General features: G+C 37.9%; 1 protein-coding gene across 5 annotated transcripts in view; it reads left to right on the top strand.

The window, feature by feature from the left end:
• Positions 1 to 22,132, top strand: part of LOC109801713 (sulfatase and phosphatidylinositolglycan class N domain-containing protein) — a 44,712-nt gene that overhangs the window by 11,842 nt on the left and 10,738 nt on the right. For all 5 annotated transcript variants that reach the window (XR_014433038.1, XM_020362822.3, XM_020362821.3 and 2 more), the window contains 6 exons: positions 13,914 to 13,980; positions 14,324 to 14,646; positions 14,903 to 15,136; positions 15,217 to 15,404; positions 16,372 to 16,513; positions 16,607 to 16,715. Coding sequence is in view for 4 of the 5 variants with exons in the window: in XM_020362822.3 (XP_020218411.1) it covers positions 13,914 to 13,980; positions 14,324 to 14,646; positions 14,903 to 15,136; positions 15,217 to 15,404; positions 16,372 to 16,513; positions 16,607 to 16,715 (1,063 nt within the window). In the remaining variant the exon portion in view is untranslated. The remainder of the gene's footprint in view (positions 1 to 13,913; positions 13,981 to 14,323; positions 14,647 to 14,902; positions 15,137 to 15,216; positions 15,405 to 16,371; positions 16,514 to 16,606; positions 16,716 to 22,132) is intronic.

Genomic DNA, 22,132 nt, shown 5'->3' on the forward strand with positions numbered 1-22,132 from the left:
TACACACACTAATCTTATTTATAGAGTGAATACAATAAATGATAGAGATACTAATCTCTTATATTATGGAAACTAATCTAATCATATCCCTAATTGATAGTGAGGATAATAACCATAATATATGTATCCACAATATCTGTAATATATTCACAATATCTGTAACACTCCCCCTCAAGTTGGAGCATATATATCATATGCACCAAGCTTGTTACAAATATAATCAACTCGAGGCCCTTTAAGAGATTTTGTGAACACATCTGCTAACTGGTCACTAGAGTGGACAAATTCAGTGGTGATTTCTCCTGAGAGCACTTTCTCTCTTACAAAATGACAATCTATTTCTATGTGTTTAGTCCGCTCATGGAAGACTGGATTGGAGGCAATGTGGAGAGCAACTTCATTATCACAGATGAGTTTAGTTCCCTGAGTGTCTCCAATTTGAAGTTGCGTGAGAAGTTGTTGTAGCCATGTAACTTCACTTGCAGTTGCTGCCATAGCACGATATTCAGCTTCTGCAGTGGATCTAGCAACTGTAGTTTGCTTCTTGCTTTTCCATGAAATTAGGCTGCCTCCAATTAGAACACAATAGCCAGAGGTAGACCTTCTGTCTGATGGTGATCTTGCCCAATCAGCATCTGAATAATAGACAATTTTGGAATTGCCTTTGTCCTCGTATAGTAGTCCTCGGCCGGGTGCCTTCTTGATATATCTGAGTATCCGCATTGCTGCAGTCCAATGACTATCACGAGGATCGTTAATGAATTGACTTACTGCACTTACTGGGAATGCGATGTCTGGCCTGGTGACAGTAAGATAGTTAAGTCTGCCAACAAGTCCACGATATCTTTCTGGGTCATCCAATGACTCCCCCTGACCAGGAAGAAGCTTGATGTTGGGATCCATCGTATTGGAGTATAGTTTTACTCCTAAGTATATCTTTATATATCTATTTTCTGTTAATATATACCAATATGCCATTGGCTCTATATATACTGATATTGTACCTATTTTTCAGTTAGCTAATGAAATTACAATTACTGTCAAATATTCTCTTTTCTCTCTCGTTGCTTTCTCTCTGTCTAACTCTCCTCATCTTTCTCTCTCACAACTCTATTATGGTATCATAGAGCTTCTCGATCCCCGTCTTCGTCTCTCCTTTCTGTTCATCCAACAACCTTTATGGTTGAGTCTACTCCTCCAATGAATTCTTCCCCACCACCATCGTCCTCTCCGCCCATCAATGCTACACCCTTTACCACTGTCCCTCCCAAGAACCCTCCCCCTCACTCTCATCCGTCTCTCACCTTTTCTCACACCATATCCGAGAAACTTGACACCAAGAATTACCTTCTTTGGTGTCAACAGGTGAAATCCGTCATCAAGGGTCATCGCTTTCACCATTTTCTTGTTAACCCGCAGATTCCCCAGAAGTTCTTAACCCTTGCTGATCGAGATGTGGGCCGCATCTCTGAACCGTATCTTGCCTGGGAACAGCAAGATCAATTGCTGCTTTCTTGGCTGCAATCCTCCATGTCCAAAGATATGCTCACTCGTGTTATAAGTTGCAAAACCTCCTTTCAACTTTGGGACAAAATACACTCATACTTTCACTCACATAGGAATGCCAAAGCCCGTCAGTTACGCAATGAACTCCGCAGTACCAGTCTTGAAAATCAGACAATTTCTGACTATGTGCTTTGAATCCAAACCCTGGTTGACGCTCTCACAGCCATCGACGACTTTGTTTCTCAAAAAGAACATCTTGATATCATTCTTGAAGGACTACCGGAAGAATATGAATCCACCGTGTCTCTCATCAGTAGCCGTTTTGACCTTCTGTCCATCGAGGAAGTTGAAACCCTGCTTCTTGGTCATGAATCTCGTCTTGAAAAGTTCAAGAAGAAAGCGGCTGCATCTATCAATGTCACCACAACCACCCCTGACCCCAATCTGCCTCTCACGCACCCATAGGAAAATCTTGCTCATCAAGAAAACCGGTCTTCCTTTTCTCAGTGTCGTGGCGGTCGCTCTAGCTTTCGTGGTGGTCGTTTCTCTAACCATCCGGCTCGAGGCAGAGGCAAATTTGCTGGGTTCCAGTGTCAAGTCTGTCATAGGTATGGACATATTGCTTCCTCCTGCTACTATAGGTTTGATGAAACCTACGTCCCATCCTCTCCTCTTGAAGCACCCTTGCAGCACTCTCCCAACTAAAATACCTATACAGGTTCCTGGTACAGTAATCAACCTGCTCCTCCTTCACTCCATCAAAATGGAATTCTTGGGCCTCGACCTCATCTCACCCCTCAAGTCCATTTTACCTCTACTCAGACGCAACCTCAGGCCATGGTTGCTTCATCCTCCTCTTCGAACAACAACACTTGGTATCCGGATTCTGGTGCATCAAATCATGTCACTAATGTCTCTCAAAATATTCAACAGTTCACCCCCTTCGAAGGCCCGGATCAAATTCATGTTGGGAATGGCCAAGGTCTTCACTCTGCATTCTCCCTCAAAGATCTAGGTGATCTTGATTACTTTCTTGGCATTGAAGTTAAAAATTAGTCAGATGGTTCTCTCATCCTAACTCAAAGTAAGTACATACGTGATCTCTTAAATCGCACTGACATGGAAGCATCCAAGCCCATCTCTTCCCCAATGGTTAGTGGCTGCAAATTATCCAAACTTGGTTCAGAAAAATTTTCTGACGCGTCCCTCTACAGATCAGTTGTTGGGGCGTTACAATATGCCACAATAACTAGACCTGAAATTAACTTCTCTGTCAACAAAGTATGTCAGTTTATGTCTCAGCCTCTTGAACAACATTGGATTGCTATCAAACGAATTCTGCGCTATCTCAAAGGCACTATATCTTGGGGTCTCCATCTGCAACCTGCTCATACTACTTCTTCCTTCTCCATCCATGCTTATTGTGATGCCGACTGGGCTTCTGATCCAGATGACAGGCGCTCCACCTCAGGTGCATCCATTTTTCTTGGACCAAATCTTGTGTCTTAGTGGTCCAAAAAGCAAACCGTCGTTGCTCGTTCCAGTACAGAAGCAGAGTATCGTAGCCTTGCCCTTGCTGCTGCTGAAGTTATGTGGATACAAACGTTACTTTTTGAACTTAAGGTCCATCATTCTCCTCCGGTCATCTTCTGTGATAATATGAGCACTGTGGCCCTTGCTCACAACCCTGTTCTTCATGCTCGCACTAAACACATGGAATTGGATCTCTTCTTTGTTCGAGAGAAAGTTGCTGCCAAGCGTCTTCAGGTTGTTCATGTTCCTGCCATCGATCAGTGTGCTGATGTTCTAACCAAAACTCTCTCTCCTCAGTTTTGTGATCTTAGGTCCAAGCTTCAAGTAGTTGAGTCACCTCATCCTACTTGAGCTTGCGGGGGGGGTATTGGAGTATAGTTTTACTTCTAAGTATATCTTTATATATCTATTTTCTGTTAATATAGACCAATATACCATTGGCTCTATATATACTGATATTGTACCAATTTTTCAGTTAGCTAATGAAATTACAATTACTGTCAAATATTCTCTCTATTACATCGGAGTATCACTAGGGCGGTAGTCAACCATACCAGTCTCAGTGAGAATGTCCAAAGAATATTTTCGTTGGGAAATTACAAGACCAGAAGTGGAGTGAGCAACCTCGATCCCCAAAAAATATCTAAGTGGACCAAGGTCTTTCATTTGAAATTGGCTTTGAAGATGAGATTTGAGACGACAAATACCATCGAAGTCATCATCAGTAATGACAATGTCATCAACATACACCACTAAATAAATACAAAGTCCAGATGAGGAGTGAAGGAAGAAAACAGAGTGGTCAGCTTCACGAGTCATACCGAACTCAATCAAGGTGGAGCTGAAGCGTCCAAACCAAGCACGAGGAGATTGCTTCAAGCCATAAAGAGAACGACGAAGACGACAAACAAGGTGAGTCTCACCGGAAGCAATAAAGCCAGGGGGCTGATCCATATAAACCTCTTCTTGCAATTCACCATTTAAAAATGCATTTTTAATATCCAATTGGTGTAGTGGCCAATGACGAATTGCAGCCATAGCAAGAAACAAGCGAACATAAGTCATCTTGGCGACAGGGGAGAAAGTATCCCCATAATCGAGGCCATAGATTTGAGTATAGCCCTTTGCAACCAATCTCGCTTTAAAGCGGTCAATGGTACCATCTGGTGCAACTTTCACTGTGTACACCCATCGACAACCAACGATAGACTTGTCATGTGGTAAAGGTACCAACTCCCACGTGCCACTAGTCTGCAAAGCATCCATTTCATCTAGCATCACCTGTCTCCACCGAGAATCAGCCATAGCTTCACCTGTAGACTTGGGAAGACACTGAATCCAGAGAAGAAACAAAAGAAAAGTAGGAAGGAGATAATCGATGACAGGAAAGAGTACAAGCATATAAAGGATGAGGATTGCGGGTAGTTCAAATACCTTTATGAATGGCAATGGGTAACTCAGGCAAAGGATGTTCAAGTGCAGGAGGCATCGGCAGAGAGTCAGTTGGAGCAGAAGATGAAGCTGTGGGAGTTGTAGATGGAACCACCTGTGGATGACGTGTCCTACGTTGATAGACAAGTAATGGTGGTGGATCAATTACTACAGCTGGAGCCGGAGTTGGAATAATAGGTTGATCATCCAAAGAAGTATGACTAGTAATATCCTCAGAAAAGAAAGGAGAGGATGACTCAAAGAAGGAAACGTCAGCGGAAACAATATAGCGTTGAAGTTGTGGACAAAAACAATGATACCCTTTTTGGAGTCTAGAATAACCAAGAAATATACACTTGAGAGACTTAGCAAAAAATTTATCTTTACCTGGAGTGAGATCATGGACAAAACATGTACAACCAAAGACGCGAAGTGGAACAGGATAGAGATCTTTTTGTGGATATAAGATGGTGTATGGGATTCGATTGTTGAGAACAGAGGAGGGCATGCGATTAATCAAGTAACAAGCACTAAGAATCGCATCACCCCAGAATCGAAGTGGAACTTTGTGATGAAGGAGAATAGTACGAGCTATCTCAACCAAATGACGATTTATGCGTTCAGCTACACCATTTTGCTGTGGTGTGTGGGCACAAGAGGTTTGATGAAGAATACCTTGGGAGAAAAGAAAAGACTGGAATTTTGAAGATAAATACTCTTTTGCATTATCAGTGCGTAAGGTTTTAATAGATTGACCAAATTGAAAAGTAATTTCAGTGAAAAAAACTTTGAAAAATATCAAAAACATCAGAATGGTATTTCATTAAGAAAACCCAAGTACAACGCGAAAAATCATCAATAAAGGTAACAATAAGAATAACCTAAAGTTGAACAGACTCGACTAGGTCCCCAAATATCGGAGTGAACCAGGGTAAATTGTGGCGCAACACATTTATGGACACTAGATGGATAAGACTGACGGACATGTTTCCCTAATTGACATGACTCACACTGGATGTTTTTAACGGTAGAAAGGCTAGGAACTAAAAGTCGTAATTTTTCCAAACTGGGATGACCAAGACGTTGATGAGCAAGATTGGCAGAGGTGGAAACACACGCAATTGGTGATGAGAGACAATACAATCCCCTAGACTCATGTACTGCTCCAATCGTCTGTCCAGTACGTCGATCCTGAATAAGAACAGAATTATTAACAAACAACACAGAGAAATCAAGGTTACTCGTGAATTTGCTAATGGAAATTAAATTAAAAGGACAACCAGGAACAAACAGAACAGAGTGTAAAGGGAGGTGAGGGAGGGGGTGAATTTGACCAATGCCCTGAACTTTAATTTGAGAACCATCGGCAAGAGTAACAAGTGGCAAGGAGTCGGAGAAAGACAATTTAGAGAAATAAGATTGATTACGAGTCATATGATCAGATTCACCGGAGTCAAGAATCCAAGGTCCAAGAGAAGGAGACTGAAACATAAAGGCTACAGGATTACCAGAGTGAGCCATGGTAGTGGCAGGCGAGGCAGATTGTTGGGCTGCTCGAAGCTGAAGAAGATCTTGATAGTCAGAGGCAGAAATAGTGAAACCTGTAAGAGAGGAAGAGCCGGCAGAGGAGGTAGTATTGGGCACATGAGCAACATTCCCTGATGATTACTGTTCTCGAGCCTTTTTGCGACAGTTGACTTCAAGATGACCAAAGAGGTGGCAATAATTGCAACGACGATTCTATTTTCCACGACCTTCGTTACGTCCAGTACCACGATTAGATGAGTGAGAAACAAGAGCAGAGGAGTCTGCAGTAGTTGCGGAAGGAGTAGCAACAGTATGAGAGATGGAGAGACGCAACAATTGTTCACTAACAATGTCGTATGTAGGAATAATAGGGCAGACAAAATTTGATTACGGACAGACTCAAGCTTAGGAGGAAGACCAGCAAGTGAAAGAATCATGAAGAATTGGTTTTGCTGTTTCTCAAAGCTTGCCACATCAGAGGGGTAAGGCATTAAATTATTGTAATCAGCAATCAGACGGTCAAGCTTACTCAAATATGTCTGTATGTCCCTATTCTCAAGCTTAGTGGTCATCATAGTGGTGATGACGTTGTAAAGACGTTGAACATTATTAGCGTAAACTTTCTTGGCCTTGTGCCAAACATCGTAACAAGTGTTGAATGCTTGATAAGAATGTTGAAGGATCGGAGTAATAGAAAACCAAAGAACCGTACACAGTGAGGCATCAATTTGTTGCCACTACTCACGGTTATCGGTAGCAATTTCAGAAAAATGAGTGATTAAGTGGTCGGCACGTCCTTGACCACGAAACCAAAGCTGAACTGCAACTGCCCAAGTGGTATAATTGGCTGCTCTGGTCAACTTTTCACACGGAATCGGAGGGATGTTGGTAAATGTTGTAGTTGAAGTAGAAGCATCCATGAAAGACGAATATCAGTGGCGACCGGAGGTCGTAGATATGGACAACGGTCGGAGGTGGGTGGTGGCAACGATCGGCGGCGGCGGTGATCGGCAGGCAGCGGTCAGCGATGACGGTGATCGGTCGGCGGTGGCGGCGATTGGCGGTCGGCGGTCAGCGGTGGTGGTCGGCGGCAGCAGTCGGTCGACGATTGGCAGCGGTGGTCGGCCGGCGGCGGCGGTGAGTGAAGGCCTCTGCAAGAAGAAAAAGAAAAAAAAAAAATCTAAAGGAATAGACCTAAGCTCTAGATACCATGTTGTGATTCATGAATTGTGTGTATTGTTGTACACAAACTAATCTTATTTATAGAGTGAATACAATAAATGATAGAGATACTAATCTCTTATATTATGAAAACTAATCTAATCATATCCCTAATTGATAGTGAGGATAATAACCATAATATATGTATCCACAATATCTGTAATATATTCACAATATCTGTAACAAAGTCTTTTTCCTTTTCGGCTAAATTACACTTTTGGTTCCTCTATTTTTGTCGATCCACAATTTCGCTCCCGTTGTTTTAAAACAGATATTTAGCCCCTATTTTTTAAAATATGAAATTTTGGTCCTATCACCAATTATATGTTCATTGATCATTAAATTTTGACATTATATGATGATCTGCCACCACTTAAATGATGCGATGTTTAGTAATTTGACATTTATGAATAAAACTTAAAAAAATAACATTCAAAAGTTTTTTGTTTATATCTATTTTTACAAGTGATAGATATTTATTTTATTAATAATCTTATTTGCATGTTTTGGTTTAGTTTTTTAATTTCTAAATGTGTGTTACTAAATATTGAGATTAGAGAAAGAAAGAGTGAGAGAGATAGAGACAGGTTAACAGAGAAAAGGAATTGTATTATTTCAGTCAATTGAATTTGTAATACAATAGTCCTATTTATATATGTTTCAATAACTTCAAAAGAAGCTATAGAAACAATGACTTGTTGAACAGGTAACCAAAACTAAAATAGAAAATAATAGAAAGAATAACCCTATACAATATTATATCTAATAAAATATTAAGGAGTAAAGTTATATACTCCAATATCCCCCCGCATGATCAAGTGGGGTGAGGTGAAGAGTCAACCAACTTGAGCTTGGTCCGAAGTTCACATAAACGAGTTGGAGACAACGCTTTAGTAAGAATGTCAGCATATTGGTCAATAGCTGGAACATGAACTACTTGAAGGAGATTAGCAGCAACTTTTTCATGAACAAAGAAAAGATCCAGCTTCATATGCTTGGTTTGAGCATGAAGAACCAGATTGTGGGCTATTGCAACAGTGCTCATATTGTGACAATAAACAATAGGTGTATGATGAGAAACATGTAGTTCAGACAGTAAAGTTTGAATCCACATGACTTCAGTAGTCAAAAGGGCAAGACTCCTATATTCTGCTTTAGTGCTTGAGCGAGCAATAACTGTTTGCTTCTTGGATCGCCAAGAGATGAGATTGGGTCCAACAAAAATAGAAACAGTAGAGGTAGATCTTCGGTCATTAGGATTAGAAGCCCAATCAACATCACAATATGCTTGAATAGACAAAGGAGCGTTAGATGGAGCTGGTTGCAGATGTAATCCGAGGAATACAGTGCCTTTTAAGTAGCGAAAAATGCGTTTGATAATAGACCAGTGTTGTTCAAGTGGATTAGACATGAATTGACAAACTTTATTAACAGAAAAACTGATTTCAGGTCTAGTGATGGTTGCATATTGTAATGCACCAACCACACGTTTGTATAAGGATACATCTAGGAATTTTTCATAACCTGTTTTAGACAATTTACACCCACTGATCATGGGTGAAGAAATAGGATTAGAGTCTTCCATGTTAGTGCGAATGAGGAGGTCACGAATATACTTGCTTTGATTTAAAGTAAGTGAGCCATCAAAATTAGATTTGACCTCAATGCCAAGAGAATAATCCAAGCGACCAAGATCTTTGAGGGAGACGGCTGAGTTGAGTTGGGAAATAATACTGTAGGATAGAAGAATTATTTCCATTGATAATAATGTCATCTACATAAACAAGAATGTAGATTACATTATTAACATGGGAATAGACAAACAAGGAAGGATCACACTTGCTGATCTGAAAGTTAAGTTGAAACAATGTAGCTTTGAGCTTATCAAACCAAGCACGTGGTGCTTGTTTAAGACCATAAATACCCTTATGAAATTTGCAGACCAAATTCTTATCAGATGATTCAAAACCTGGAGGTTGAGACATATATACCTCTTCTTCAAGATTTCCATTTAGAAATGTATTATTGACATCCAATTTGCTGAATAGACCAATGATGAGTTAAGGCTAAGGTGAGAATTAGACATATGGTAATAGGTTTAACAACTGGTGAAAAGGTTTTATTATAATCATACCCATATTGCTGATGAAATCCTTTTGCAACTAGTCTGGCCTTATATTTATGAACAGTACCATCAGGATTTTCTTTAATACAAAAAACCCACTTACAACCAATGGCTATTCTATTGGAAGGAAGTGAAACTAGAGTCCAAGTTCCATTATCCAGTAAAGCATTATATTCTTGCTTCATGGCAGCAAGCCATGTATCATTAGCTAAGGCTTGTTTGGTATTTTTGGGTTCAACATGAGTGAGTAAAAGAGTGGGTTGAAGTCTGGGTTTAACAATACTAGCTTTGGCTCTGGTAGTCATGGGATGAATATTAGCAATTGGAGCATTATCACGAGTGGGTAAAGATGTAGAAGGTGTAGAGGATGAACTATGTGAAGTAGTAATGGGGCTAGATGGAGAAATAGAGGTAGAAGGTGTAGGAGTTGTGTTTTGAGAGATGATGCGAGGAGAATCAGTAGGCATAACAGACTTTGGACTGGTAATTACAAGAGGAACAGTAATGGAAGAAGGAGGTGGATTGTTGGGTGCTTCAGGAAATAAATTGGGATAAGTGAACCGATTTTCAAACAAAAATAACATCTTTAGAGATAAAAATTCTGCCAGTAGGTGCTAGACACTTGTAGCCTTTATGAGAAGTAGAGTAACCCAAAAACACACATTCTTGTGAACGAAGTTGAAGTTTGTTCTTGTTATAGGGCCGAAGATGAGGAAAACAAGAACAACCAAAAATTCTGAGAAAATTATAATCTGGTAGCTGATGAAATAATTTTCTAAATGGAACATCATTTTGAATGGAAGATGAAGGTAGTCTATTAATGAGATAGACACTGGTTAGGAAGGCATGATCCCAAAAATGCATAGGTAGTTGAGCTTGAGCTAGCATTGTAAGACCTAATTCAACAATGCGTCGGTGTTTGCGTTCCACTACTCCATTTTGATGATGAGTATGTGGACAGATGAGGCAGTGTTGAATGCCAGTTTGAGCAAGATAGGAGGTGAAAGAACGAAATTCTCCTCCCCAATCAGTTTGAATAACTTTAATAGGTAATTGAAATTGATTTTGAATCATAGCATGAAATTGCTTAAAAACATCAAGCGTATGAGCTTTGCTTTTGAGAAGAAAAATCCAAGTAAACCGAGTATGCGCATCAACAAAAGTAACATAATATTGATAACCATTATCAGATATAAATGGTGCAGGGCCCCATAAATCACTATATGTTAGTTCAAATGGTGTATTATAGACTGTTTTGGATAATGTAGAAAGTAATTTGTGAGATTTGCCAAGACAACAAGGAGTACAAAAATCACAGACAGTTTTATTGATAGTAGGAAAGTTACAAAGTCTGAATACAGATTTCAGTACATCATTATGTGGATGTTCTAGTCGAGAATGCCAAGTGGCATAGGAAACAAAATTACAAGAAGCTGTATGAGCAGAGGGTGTAATTGTTGTGTGTTGTCTTGGCTGACGCAAAGAGGGAAATTGATACAGGCCATCAGGGCCAACAACTCCCATGAGAAGAGCCTTTTTAGTGTCCTGTGATTTAACCAAACAGAAGTTTGAGTGAAATTCAAAGAAGACAGAATTATCTTTACAAAATTGACTCACACTGATGAGATTTTTGGTAATATTGGGAACATAAAGAAGGTTATTGAGAGTACGAGAAATGTGAGGTTTTAAAGGGGAAGAAAACTCAGTAACACTTGAAGAATTTATGGGAAGACCCTGACCATTGCCAATGATAATTTGATATGGTCCTTCAAAGAGAGTCAATTGCTGGATATTTTGAGACATGTTGGTGACATGATTGGATGCTCCTGAGTCGGGATACCATAGATTTGAACTAGGACAAAGAGAAGTCATGGCCATAGCTGATGGTTGAGTTTGAAGGCTGCCATTGGAGACAAGGTATGCTTGAGATGAATTAGGGTTGGGTGGCCGAGAACCCAAAATACCATGGGAAAATCCAGTGGGACGAGTAGCTGGTTGTGAATGAAAGGGAGAAGGATTATCCCAAGGGCTAGGTTGGCAGTGTTAGTGTATATAGGTTACAACAGAAAAGGAAATATTTGTTTGTTAGTTCCTTTTTGCTTTTTGCATTTGTGATATCTTTAGGATATCTTCAGAATCTTTTTAGTGGACAGCTGTCCTGCCACCTCTCTAATTTTTCTCTCTCTGCTGGTTGCTTTTACAACCGTTTTCTCTCTCTTTTCTCTTGCTGCTGTATTTTAGAAAAGGTTCCCTATATATTTAGCTCTCCTTGTATTCCTTCGTAAGCATCAATGATAATAAAACTTCACTATTATATTTTACCTATCTTGATTTTATCTAACAGGAAGTTGAGTTGGCAGCGGAAAAGGAAGTGTCAAGAGGTAAAACTGAGACAAAATTGCTATCAAACCTGTAATAGCAAGAGGATGCAATGTGACCATATCGGTGACAGACTTGGCATTGAACGCCTGCAAATCTGCCACTCCCACGACCATAACGGTTGCCAGGTCATCCACCACGACCATTCCGTGCACCAGCTCTTCCACCACGAAAGGGTGCAAACTGGGAATCTTGATGAGCAAGATTGGCTTAAGGTTGTAAGGTAGAAGGATTAGAGCTTGAGGGGGTTTCAAGAATGTTGACAGAGATGAGGTTCTTTTTCTTGAATCTCTCAAGGCACGATTCATGAGCAAGAAGAAGGGTTTCGACTTCTTCTATAGACAGTTCATCAAAACGGATGCTTATAAGAGAAACAGTGGACTCATATTCCTCCGGAAGGCCTTCAAGAACAATATCAAGATGTTCTTTGGAGGAGACGGAATCACCAATAGCAGTTAGGGCATCGACCAGGGATTGAATTTGAAGAAGATAATCGGAGATTGAACGATTGTCAAGATTCGTGCTGCGAAGATCACTTCGGAATTGACGGGCTTTGGCATTAGTGTGCGCATGAAAATATGCATGGATCTTGTCCCAAATTTGGAAGGAAGATTTGCACCCAATGACTCGAGTGAGCATGTCCTTGGACATTGATGATTGTAACCAAGAAAGAAGCAACTGATCTTGCTGTTCCCAAGCAAGATATTCTTCAGAAATATGATTAGCATCTATGTCAGATACCGTAAGAAATTTTTTGTGGAATTTGGGGATTAACCAAGAAATGATGAAGACGGTGGCCTTTGATGACAGGTTTAACTTGTTGACACCAAAGAAGATAGTTCTTGGTATCTAATTTCTCAGAAATAGTGTGCGAGAAGGTAAGGGAAGGGGATGAGGAGGGTTTGACAGATTCAGCATGAAAGTGAGGTGGTAGTGGGGAGGGCAGTGTTGAGGAAGGCGATGATGTTTCTTCAGCCATGAGAAGAGACAGATGGTGCAGACAGGGAGAGAATGAAGAAGTGGTGGCAGGACACAACAACAAGGCCAGTAGGAGAAGAGAGTAAGAGAAGGGCAGCAGGGATCCACAGCTCTATGATACCATATTGAGATTAGAGAAAGAAAGAGCGAGAGAGACAGAGACAGGTTAACAGAGAAAAGGAATTGTATTATTTCAGTCAATTGAATTTGTAATACAATAGTCCTATTTATATATGTTTCAATAACTTCTAAAGAAGCTATAGAAACAATGACCTGTTGAACAGGTAACCAAAACTAAAACAGAAAATAACAGAAAGAATAACCCTATACAATATTATATCTAACACAATATTAAGGAGTAAAGTTATATACTCCAATACTAAATATCATATCACTTAAGTATGAGTATACATTAAAACTTAAGATTAATAAATGTCAATTTGACAGGAGTAACAAAATTCCATATTTTTAAAATTAGAGGGACTAAATGTTTCTATTTTAAAATAAAGAAACCAAAATTGTGGGTTTATGAAAATAGAGGGACTAAAAGTGCAATTTAGCCTTCCTTTTCTCCTATTGTATGTCAACCTTCCTGGCTTGTTATCCACCTTATGCGTGTGTGCCTTCACTTCTTCTCTAGCGGCTCTACAACAAGTCTTTCTTTTTCTGTTTGTAGTTTTTTTTTACCATTCTTTTTTTCTGTTCCCTTTCCTCATTTTTTTCTTTCCTTTTTCTCTTCCTCATTTTCTTTATTGCTGGCAGCAGCAATTTTTGTTATTCTTTTCATCTTTTTTTACTTGTGTGGTTTTGTTCTTTGGTGGTCAGTAGAACCATGGCTCAACCAAACCAAATGATTAATGCATGAATTTTGAGTTATTTTTCTGTTTTTAGCTTATATATATACTACTAATTATATAATATTATATATATATATATGTATGTATGTATATAATATAATATTAGAATAGTGGTCATCCCACTATCTGCCAAACCAGTTTTGGAGGCAGTTGCTTTGCTCCACTATCTGGGGATTGACAACTATATATGATAGCAGGCTAATGTGTTTTGTTCATTGTTTTCTACCAAATGTTATAATCTTTTATGGATTGTTTAGTGTCATACTTGTGGTAAAGCACAGGAAAGTAAAAGTTATTTACATGCAAAAAAATATTAGTGGGTGTGGATCTGAGATTTAATTTATATTATGTTCCAGGCTGACGAAGTTGAAGCTGTTTTATCAAATACGAAAGAAATTCTGAACCAGTTTCTTCGCAAATCATGTATCCTTTGCTTTATTGATTATTATCTTTGATATGTACTGATTTTCTCTTTGATTTCAGCGTGGCTTCTGCTTTGGTTTTGTGCCACTGGAATAAATATCAAGCCTTCCAAACTTGTGTGTGTGTATTTTTATTTTTTATTTTTATTTTTTTGTGTAAACAAGAATATGCCAAAGGCTTTAACCATTAATGATAAATATAAAGATTTTCACTAAGTTAATTCATGAGCAAAATATTAATATATAAAAGTAATAACAATAGTAATGTTTCTCTCTCGAAGACAATGATAAGGCAAAATTGATAGAAGAGTTCCTGATGATGTTGGTTTCATTGACAACTTCAGATATCAAGCAGTCAAATTCTTTATACTTTAAACCTTTCAAACCGTTGTCTCATTATTCTTCAATATTGGACAAAATCGAGGGTCTGATATCAGCTATAGATTATGATGCTGCAATGGATCTATCCAAAAACCTCAGAAGTTTGGCATTGCAAGGGCTTCACTATTTTCAGACCTATGACTGGCTGATGCTCATGTCTGTAATTACCCTTGGGTATGTTGGTTGGATGATCTATCTTGTTCTTCATGTTCTTCAGTCTTATACCTCACTGCCAGGAAATACTTTTGGAATGGAGCAGGCAGTTCAGAAAAATAACCGTGGAAAAGTAATGTTTGTGTAAGCTTAGCTTTTCCTAAATGTTATTTCTTAATTTCTTGTGAGCTGCGTGTTACATCAGGTGGAAGAAAATAAAAGATATTTTATGGAGAAGCATGTACTTAATAAATGAATATTTATGAATTATATGGAAAGTTGATTAAAATTCTTGGATGAAGATAATTGATTCTTATTGATTTCGTTTAAGAATCAAATTTCTTTTACTAGTTTCCATCAATTAAATAAATAAAACATATCTTTTGCAGATATATCTATATGGATCTATGGTAACAGGAATGCTGTGTTTGCTTTTGTTGCTGGAGCACTCTCCTCCCCTTTATCACGCATACATGATGATGACATCATTTTTATGGGTTCAGATAATTAGTGAATACCAGTTTATAAGAACATTATGGAAGCACTTATCTGGAAGGAGAACGAGTTATATTATTAAGCTTCTAGCCACCACTGCTGTCTCGGTTTTCATTCTTGAGTTCCTGGTATGAGTGTTTGTCGTAATATTCTCTAACCTAGTAAGGTTCTGATTCATCTGATAAAGAAATATTTGGCTTCATTACAGGTTAACAGCTTCACTGAGAGGAAGCTCTATACATGGTGTTTTTTGATTGCTGGGGCCACAGCTTCACTTTACCTTTTTCAGTCAATTCCCTGGAGATCTAGTATTTCGATTTATGTTTGCATAGCATGTTGGTTTTTGTCTCTTTTCACGTTGATGCCAGCAGAAATTCCTGACAATAATCAATTAGTGTAAGTCACTTCTGCTGAATAAATGTTTACCGTAATGCAAACAATATCCATAGGACATTATTGTTGTGTACTGTGTTTGTTAGCTATAGGATGAAACAGGACCCAAGTTTTGTCTCATGTTTGGTACGTATTAAACTGAATAGAATAATATTTTTTAATTACATATATATTTCTATCTTATTTAATAATTAGTTGGATATTCAATTTTTCCTTTAATAATAATTTTTCACATAATATAATAATTTTAAAACATGCTGGCATCTTCTAAGCCTTCATAACCTGAGTGAAAACCACTAAATATTTAAGATTTCAAAAACTGTCAATATAATATAAAATGATTAATATTTTTCACTGACACGTTAATCATCACTCTTCGAATTCTAATTTAAATTTTTTACTGTGTGATGTAATGTGTGTGGAGGTTACTTGTGGGCAATAATCAAAAAGGATGTGCAGAAATGTTATTGAAATAAGTTATTTAAAAAATGCAATGGATTGACACTTTCAAATCCACTTACTAATTGCAACGTTGTGAAATTGATATTCAAAGAAGATGGCCATCTCTGAGCCACTGGACATCGAGAGAGTAGGAAAGAGAAATAAAATTTAATGGTATTTTTGTCATTAAAAGATAATTAATTGAATGCTATTGTTCTGTTCCACTTGGTTCTAGCCTTTTCAGTTAAACCAAATGGCACTACTTTTTTAAGCCTATGTCCACTTCTGTTCTATTAATAAAATATACCAAACATAAGATAGAACATGTATGGTCTGTTCCATCCTGTGCACACAAGTCTACCAAATGCTACCATAATCTATGTAATAAAGATCTTGCACAATTTTTCACTTTCTATCACGTGGAGGTTCTGTCTTTATTCTGCTTTGTTTGTTGCTTTTTCTGTCCATTTTCTGAAGCATTGTGAATCCAAACAGCACTGTTAAGCATATCAAATTATTATGTTTGCAGAGTTAGTAGTGGGGTTATTATTATCATTATAGGAATAATTGCAAGATGGCTAGATTTGCATGCTGGCGGGAGGAAGTATTGGCAAAGTATATGCAATTGCAAGTTCAAAAGTTCCAAATTTTCATCTCTATTTTACTTACAGGTGCATATCATGATTTCTACTATTGAGTTTGGAAGCTTAGTTAGGTATAACATATGACAAATCTACTAATATTCTTTTCTTGTCTATCACCAGGCTCTTTTGGTTGCTTTATCTTCAGTCATGGTGTATTTATCAACTGTTCACAGAACTGAAAAGCATGAGTTGCTTGCATCACACCAATTGATAAATTGGTCTGTTGCTGGTATAGTTTTGACTTTTGATTCTTCTTTGTTTGCCTGAATTTATTTGTCCCATGCAGATATTTTTAAATAGGTGGTGTCCTCCTACTTTTTCCTTGTTCCAGCTCAAAATACATGGCATGGATGGAAATATTTTAATTTTCTTTCTAGCTGGTCTTTTAACTGAAAACTAAACAATTTTTCAGTGACCTAAGTATTAATGCTATTTTTAATTCTACTTATTTGTTATTTCCTTTTACATTTTGATTGATATTTTGTACATTTTTAATTGTCTTTTAGGACAGATTAAAACATGAGGTAGCACATTGTTGGAAAGCTGCCTTAATTGTGATTATTAGAATCCTTTTCTGTATTGTATATAGCTTATTTTCTGTTGTAAGGAGCTGGCTCTTATCATCGAGCCTTGATGTACTGTATCTTTTCCCTTTCCAGTTATGTTTCTATTAGAGTTCAGTTATAAACTTATAACTGAACTATGTATTTTTTCCTATAAATACTTGTCATCAAGTATTGTACAATCAGTTCAGATAAATATTAGCTTCTTCTACAAGCTCTCTCTCTCTCTCTCTCTCCCCCCCCCCCCTCTCTTTGATTTCTATTATGGTATCAAGAGCAAAGACATCCTCAACCATGGCTAAACCAAATTTTACCCGCCCTCCCTCAACAAACAGTCCTTCCTCTTTCGAGCTCATTAAGTTTTCGCTTTTGATATCTGAAAAACCCATAAAAAGCAATTTTCTCTTATGGAAGCAACAAATCGAGTCGGTCATCAAAGACCATCAACTTTATCGATTTCTTGTGGATCCGCAAATTTCGTTGTAATTTCTTACTGAAGAAGATCGTGATGCCGCAAATGTTAATCCTCTCTATCTTCGATGGGAACAAGACTCACTCCTCTTGTCGTTGTTGCAATCTTCAACCACTGCACTGATTCTCTGTCGCCTCACTGGATGCATTCACTCTTGGCAGCTCTAGGACAAGTTGCACTATCATTTCAATGCACATACACATGCACACACTAGAATGCTTTGCACAAAACTACGCAACATGAAGAAAGACAACAAGTAGATTTCTGATACATTCTTCGTATCAAAGTGATAATCAATGTTCTTTGCTCTATTGGTGCTTCGATCTCGTCTCTGGATTAATTAGATGTTATTGTTGAAGGTCTTTCTAAGGAGTTCGATTCTCATCAATCTTCTTTCTAGTTGCGCTTTAAACCTTTTGATCTAGATTAAGTTCTCTTCTTTTAGTTCAAGAAGTGCATTTGGAGCGATATTGTTAAAAGAATGTTACTTCTTCCACTATTCTTCTCTTGCAATATAGTTTGAGGAACAATGATGAAAACTTAATAAATCAACCATAGGCAAATGTTGCAAACAACTCGCAACTGTACTCCGCAAACCCTAACACTCAGTATAGTGATCGCTATGGCAGAGGCAAAACTCATGGTCGTGGAAGACATCGATTGACGTAGTGTTAGGTTTGTTACAAGTTTGGACATATCACATCAGCATGCTATCATCGCTTTAACCTTAACTATACTCCCTCCACCAATAACAACTACAACCAAAGTTACAGTTCCAATCAAAGTCAGAGTTTCTCTCCTAATAATCAGAATCAACAATTTGCCTACAACTATGGTTCTACTCAACAGCTAAGTAATACCACTAGCTTTGTCAACAACTTTCAGATTGTCCCTCTCCAACCCCAATGCGAATATGTCATCAAGATGGTATTCTGATTCAAGAGCCTCACATTGTGTGACTCTTGAACATTTCAACATTCAACAATCCCCCCATTATGAAGGACCGGATCAATTGCTTGTTGGTAATGGACAAGGATTGCTTATAACTTCTTTAGGTTCAACTTAGTTTTCCTTTGCATTTAACCTTAAAATTCAACTAGTCTTTCATAATTTATTACATGTTCCTAACATCACTAAGAATCTTGTTAGTATTAGTAATTGTAACAATGTATTCTTCGAGTTTCACCCTAAATTTTCTCTTGTAAAATGCCACGACACCAATGAAGTCCTTCAAGTTGATCTTGGCTAGGATGGACTATAAATCCACAAATCTTCAAATTCCAAATGTACACAACCAACAATATAAGTTTTCCCATGTATCCAATTTCAATAAAAATGAGTTAGATTTTTGTTCCTCTTGTTGTCTTGGTAAAATTACACCGTTTTCCTTCAACTATCTCTTTAACTACAAATACTTCTCCTCTATAGTTGATATATAGTGACCTTTGGGGACTTTCCCCATTTATAACCTGTGGTGGTTACAATTACTATATAACTTTTGTAGATGAGGTTTCAAGATATACTTGGCAGTTTACTCTAAAAACCAAATTTGATGCACTAAAAATCTTTTTGCAATTTAAAAGCATGGCTGAATTATAGTTTAATTGCAAATAAAGGCCCTACAAACAGACTGGTGAGGAGAGTTTAGACCCTTTTTAAATATGCTTCAACAGTTTGGTATTTTACACAAAATTATATGCTCATATACACACCACCAAAATAGGGTTGTAGAGAGAATGCATAGGCACATTGTGGAACTAGGACTCATTCTCCTAGCTCATGCTTCCCTTTTAAATTTTGGGATCATGCCTTTTCCATGACAACTTATGTTAGGAACCAAGAATTAGGAAAGAGAAAGAAAAGAAAGATTTTATTGAGTATGTTGAAAAGAACACAAAATAAGAGAGAAATATCTCCTCCAAGGGTATCCCCTTCATAGACGATTTCTCCTTTCGCAAATAGCTAATGCTTAATTTACAAATGTGAACAAATCTCCATCTCCCCTCAAAATATTTGGTTGTGCTTGTGTTTCCTTGATAAGGCCATTCAACCAGTATAAAATGAAATTTAGATCTCAAGAATGTGTTTCTTGGATATGCATCATCTCACAAAGGATATAAATGTTTAACCTCATTGGGCAAAATAATAATTTCCAAGGATATCATCTTTAATGAAATCCAATTTTCTTATCTTGTGTTAGAATGTAAATTTGTTTCCCACCCAAACAAATTTACCACAATCTTCCATTTTTGTTCCTCTGATTCATGGTTATCATTCTCGAGTGATAACTCGTAATAACTACCGAGTTTACGAGATTGGTCAGCCACGCCTGTATAACTTGGAAGTAAACTCATTTTTGAACAATCTTGAGCAATCTCGCCCAAACTCACCCCATATGCTACTAAAAGCAAAAATTGGTTTCCTAAATCACAACATTGTATCTAGAGCTTAGATTTTTGTTTTCATCACATGAACAATACCGCATGTGAATAGTACTACGCGTGAAAAATACCTGGCTACCCGTCAGAAGTGATCAACTGCCTTTGACAACCCTATTTGGCTCCGTTTGGCCCCTACTTGGCACTATTTGGTTTCAGCCACTCTCTGCCTTATTCTCATGACTACTCCCACTTTTGCTTCGTCCACGACGTTTACCAATGCTCTTTTAATTCCGTGTGAGAAATTGACCGGAACGACCAATTATTCAACTTTGGTTTTGTGGTCAAGGACATGTCAACCACTTGACCACCAAAGCTTTTGCTATTGTTGCGGACAACTGAGCCCAATGGCAACAAATTGATGAGTTGTTGTGTACGATTTGTAGGTTTTCCATTGCCCTAACCGTCAGTTTTTGACACATTTTATGATGCTTGGACCAAGGCCAAGAAAGTTTACGCTAATGATGTTTAGCACCTTTACAATGTTATCCCCACTATGATGACCACCAAGCTTGAAAATATGGACATGTAAACATATCTAAGTAAGCTCGACTGTCTGATTGTTGACTACAACAATTTGATGCCTTATCCTTTCGTGATTGTTGCACTTGTTGGTCTTTTGCCTAAGCTTGAGTCTGTTTGTAATTAGATTTTGTTTGTCCCCACAGTTCCTACATACAACACGGTTAGTGAACCATTAATGTGTCTCTCCATTCCTCATACTATGTTCAATCACTCTGCATCTTCTATTAACTCCTCTTCTCTTATTTCACACTCATCTGATCATGGTAGTGGGCATGGAGCCGGCCCTAGGAAGCAGAATTGTTGTTGTAATTTTTGGTCATATTAAAGCTGATTGTCGCCATAAGGCCTGAGATTGGTTACAATCAGCAAATGTTGTCCAAGTGACCAATGTTGCCTCTCCTGCAAATGTCACTATTTTTGTCTCTACCTATCATAATTTTCTTCAGTTTCGAGTAGCCCAACAATATGTCTCGCTTGTCACTGTTGTGGCTTAGTTCGATAATATTGTAGTCTTTATTTCTCAGTCTCTTTCTTTTGGACCTTGAGAAGACACTGATAGTGCAGATAGAGAGAAATGAAAGAAGGGGTAGCAAGAATCAATAGCAAGGGTAGTAGGAGAAGAGAATAAGAGAGGGGCAGCAGGGATCGACAACTCTGTTATCATATTGTGATTAGAAAAGAGAGAGAGCAAGAGAGAGAGAGAAATAGATTAGCGGAGAAAATAATTGTATTATTTCAGTTAAAGAAGCTGTAATACAATAGTCCTATATATATGTTTCAATAGCTTCTAGAAGAAGCTATAGAAATAATAACTAACTTGAGAAAACCAATAACCTTTTGAACAGGTAACTAAAACTAAAACAGAAAAATAATAGAAAGAATAACCCTATACAATATTATATCTAATACAATATTAAGCAGTAAAGTTATATACTCCAATACTTGCTATGGATTCCATTTGTTATTAGCCATTGCACTAGTTGGATATTAAAAATGCATTTTTAAATGGCGAATTACATGAAAAGGTTTATATGAACTAGCCCCTCGACTTAACTACTTCTGGTGACTCTCGCCTTGTATGTCGCCTCCATCGTTTTATTTATAGCCTAAAGCATTTTTCTCGTGTCTGGTTCAGTCACTTCAGCTCGACCTTAATTGAGTTCGGTATGACTCAAGGTGAGGTTAATAGCTCTGTTTTCTTCTTTCACTCCTTATTTGGTCTTTGCACATATTTAATAGTATATTTTGATGACATTGTCATTATTAGTGATGACTTCGATGGTATTTGTCACCTCAAATCTCACCTTCAACACCAGTTTCAGATGAAAGCCTAGACCCTCTGAAATATTTTTTGGGGATCGAGGTTGCTCAATCTGCTTTCGATATTGTCATTTCCCAGAGGAAATATGCTCTGGACATTCTCATTGTGTCTGGTATGGTTGATTCACGACCCACTGACACTCTAATGGACCTCAACGTCAAGCTTCTTCCGGGTCAGGGGGAGCCATTGGATGTCCTAAAAGATATCATAGACTTGATGGTAGACTCAATTATCTAATTGTCACCAAGCCAAACATCACATTTCCAGTAAGTGTGATAAGCCATTTTATCAATATTCATCATGATAGTCATTGGACTGCAATTATGA

This window comes from Cajanus cajan, chromosome 4 (genome assembly GCF_000230855.2).
Source record: "Cajanus cajan strain Asha chromosome 4, NIPB_CcT2T_4, whole genome shotgun sequence".
Classification (NCBI taxonomy): domain Eukaryota; kingdom Viridiplantae; phylum Streptophyta; class Magnoliopsida; order Fabales; family Fabaceae; genus Cajanus; species Cajanus cajan.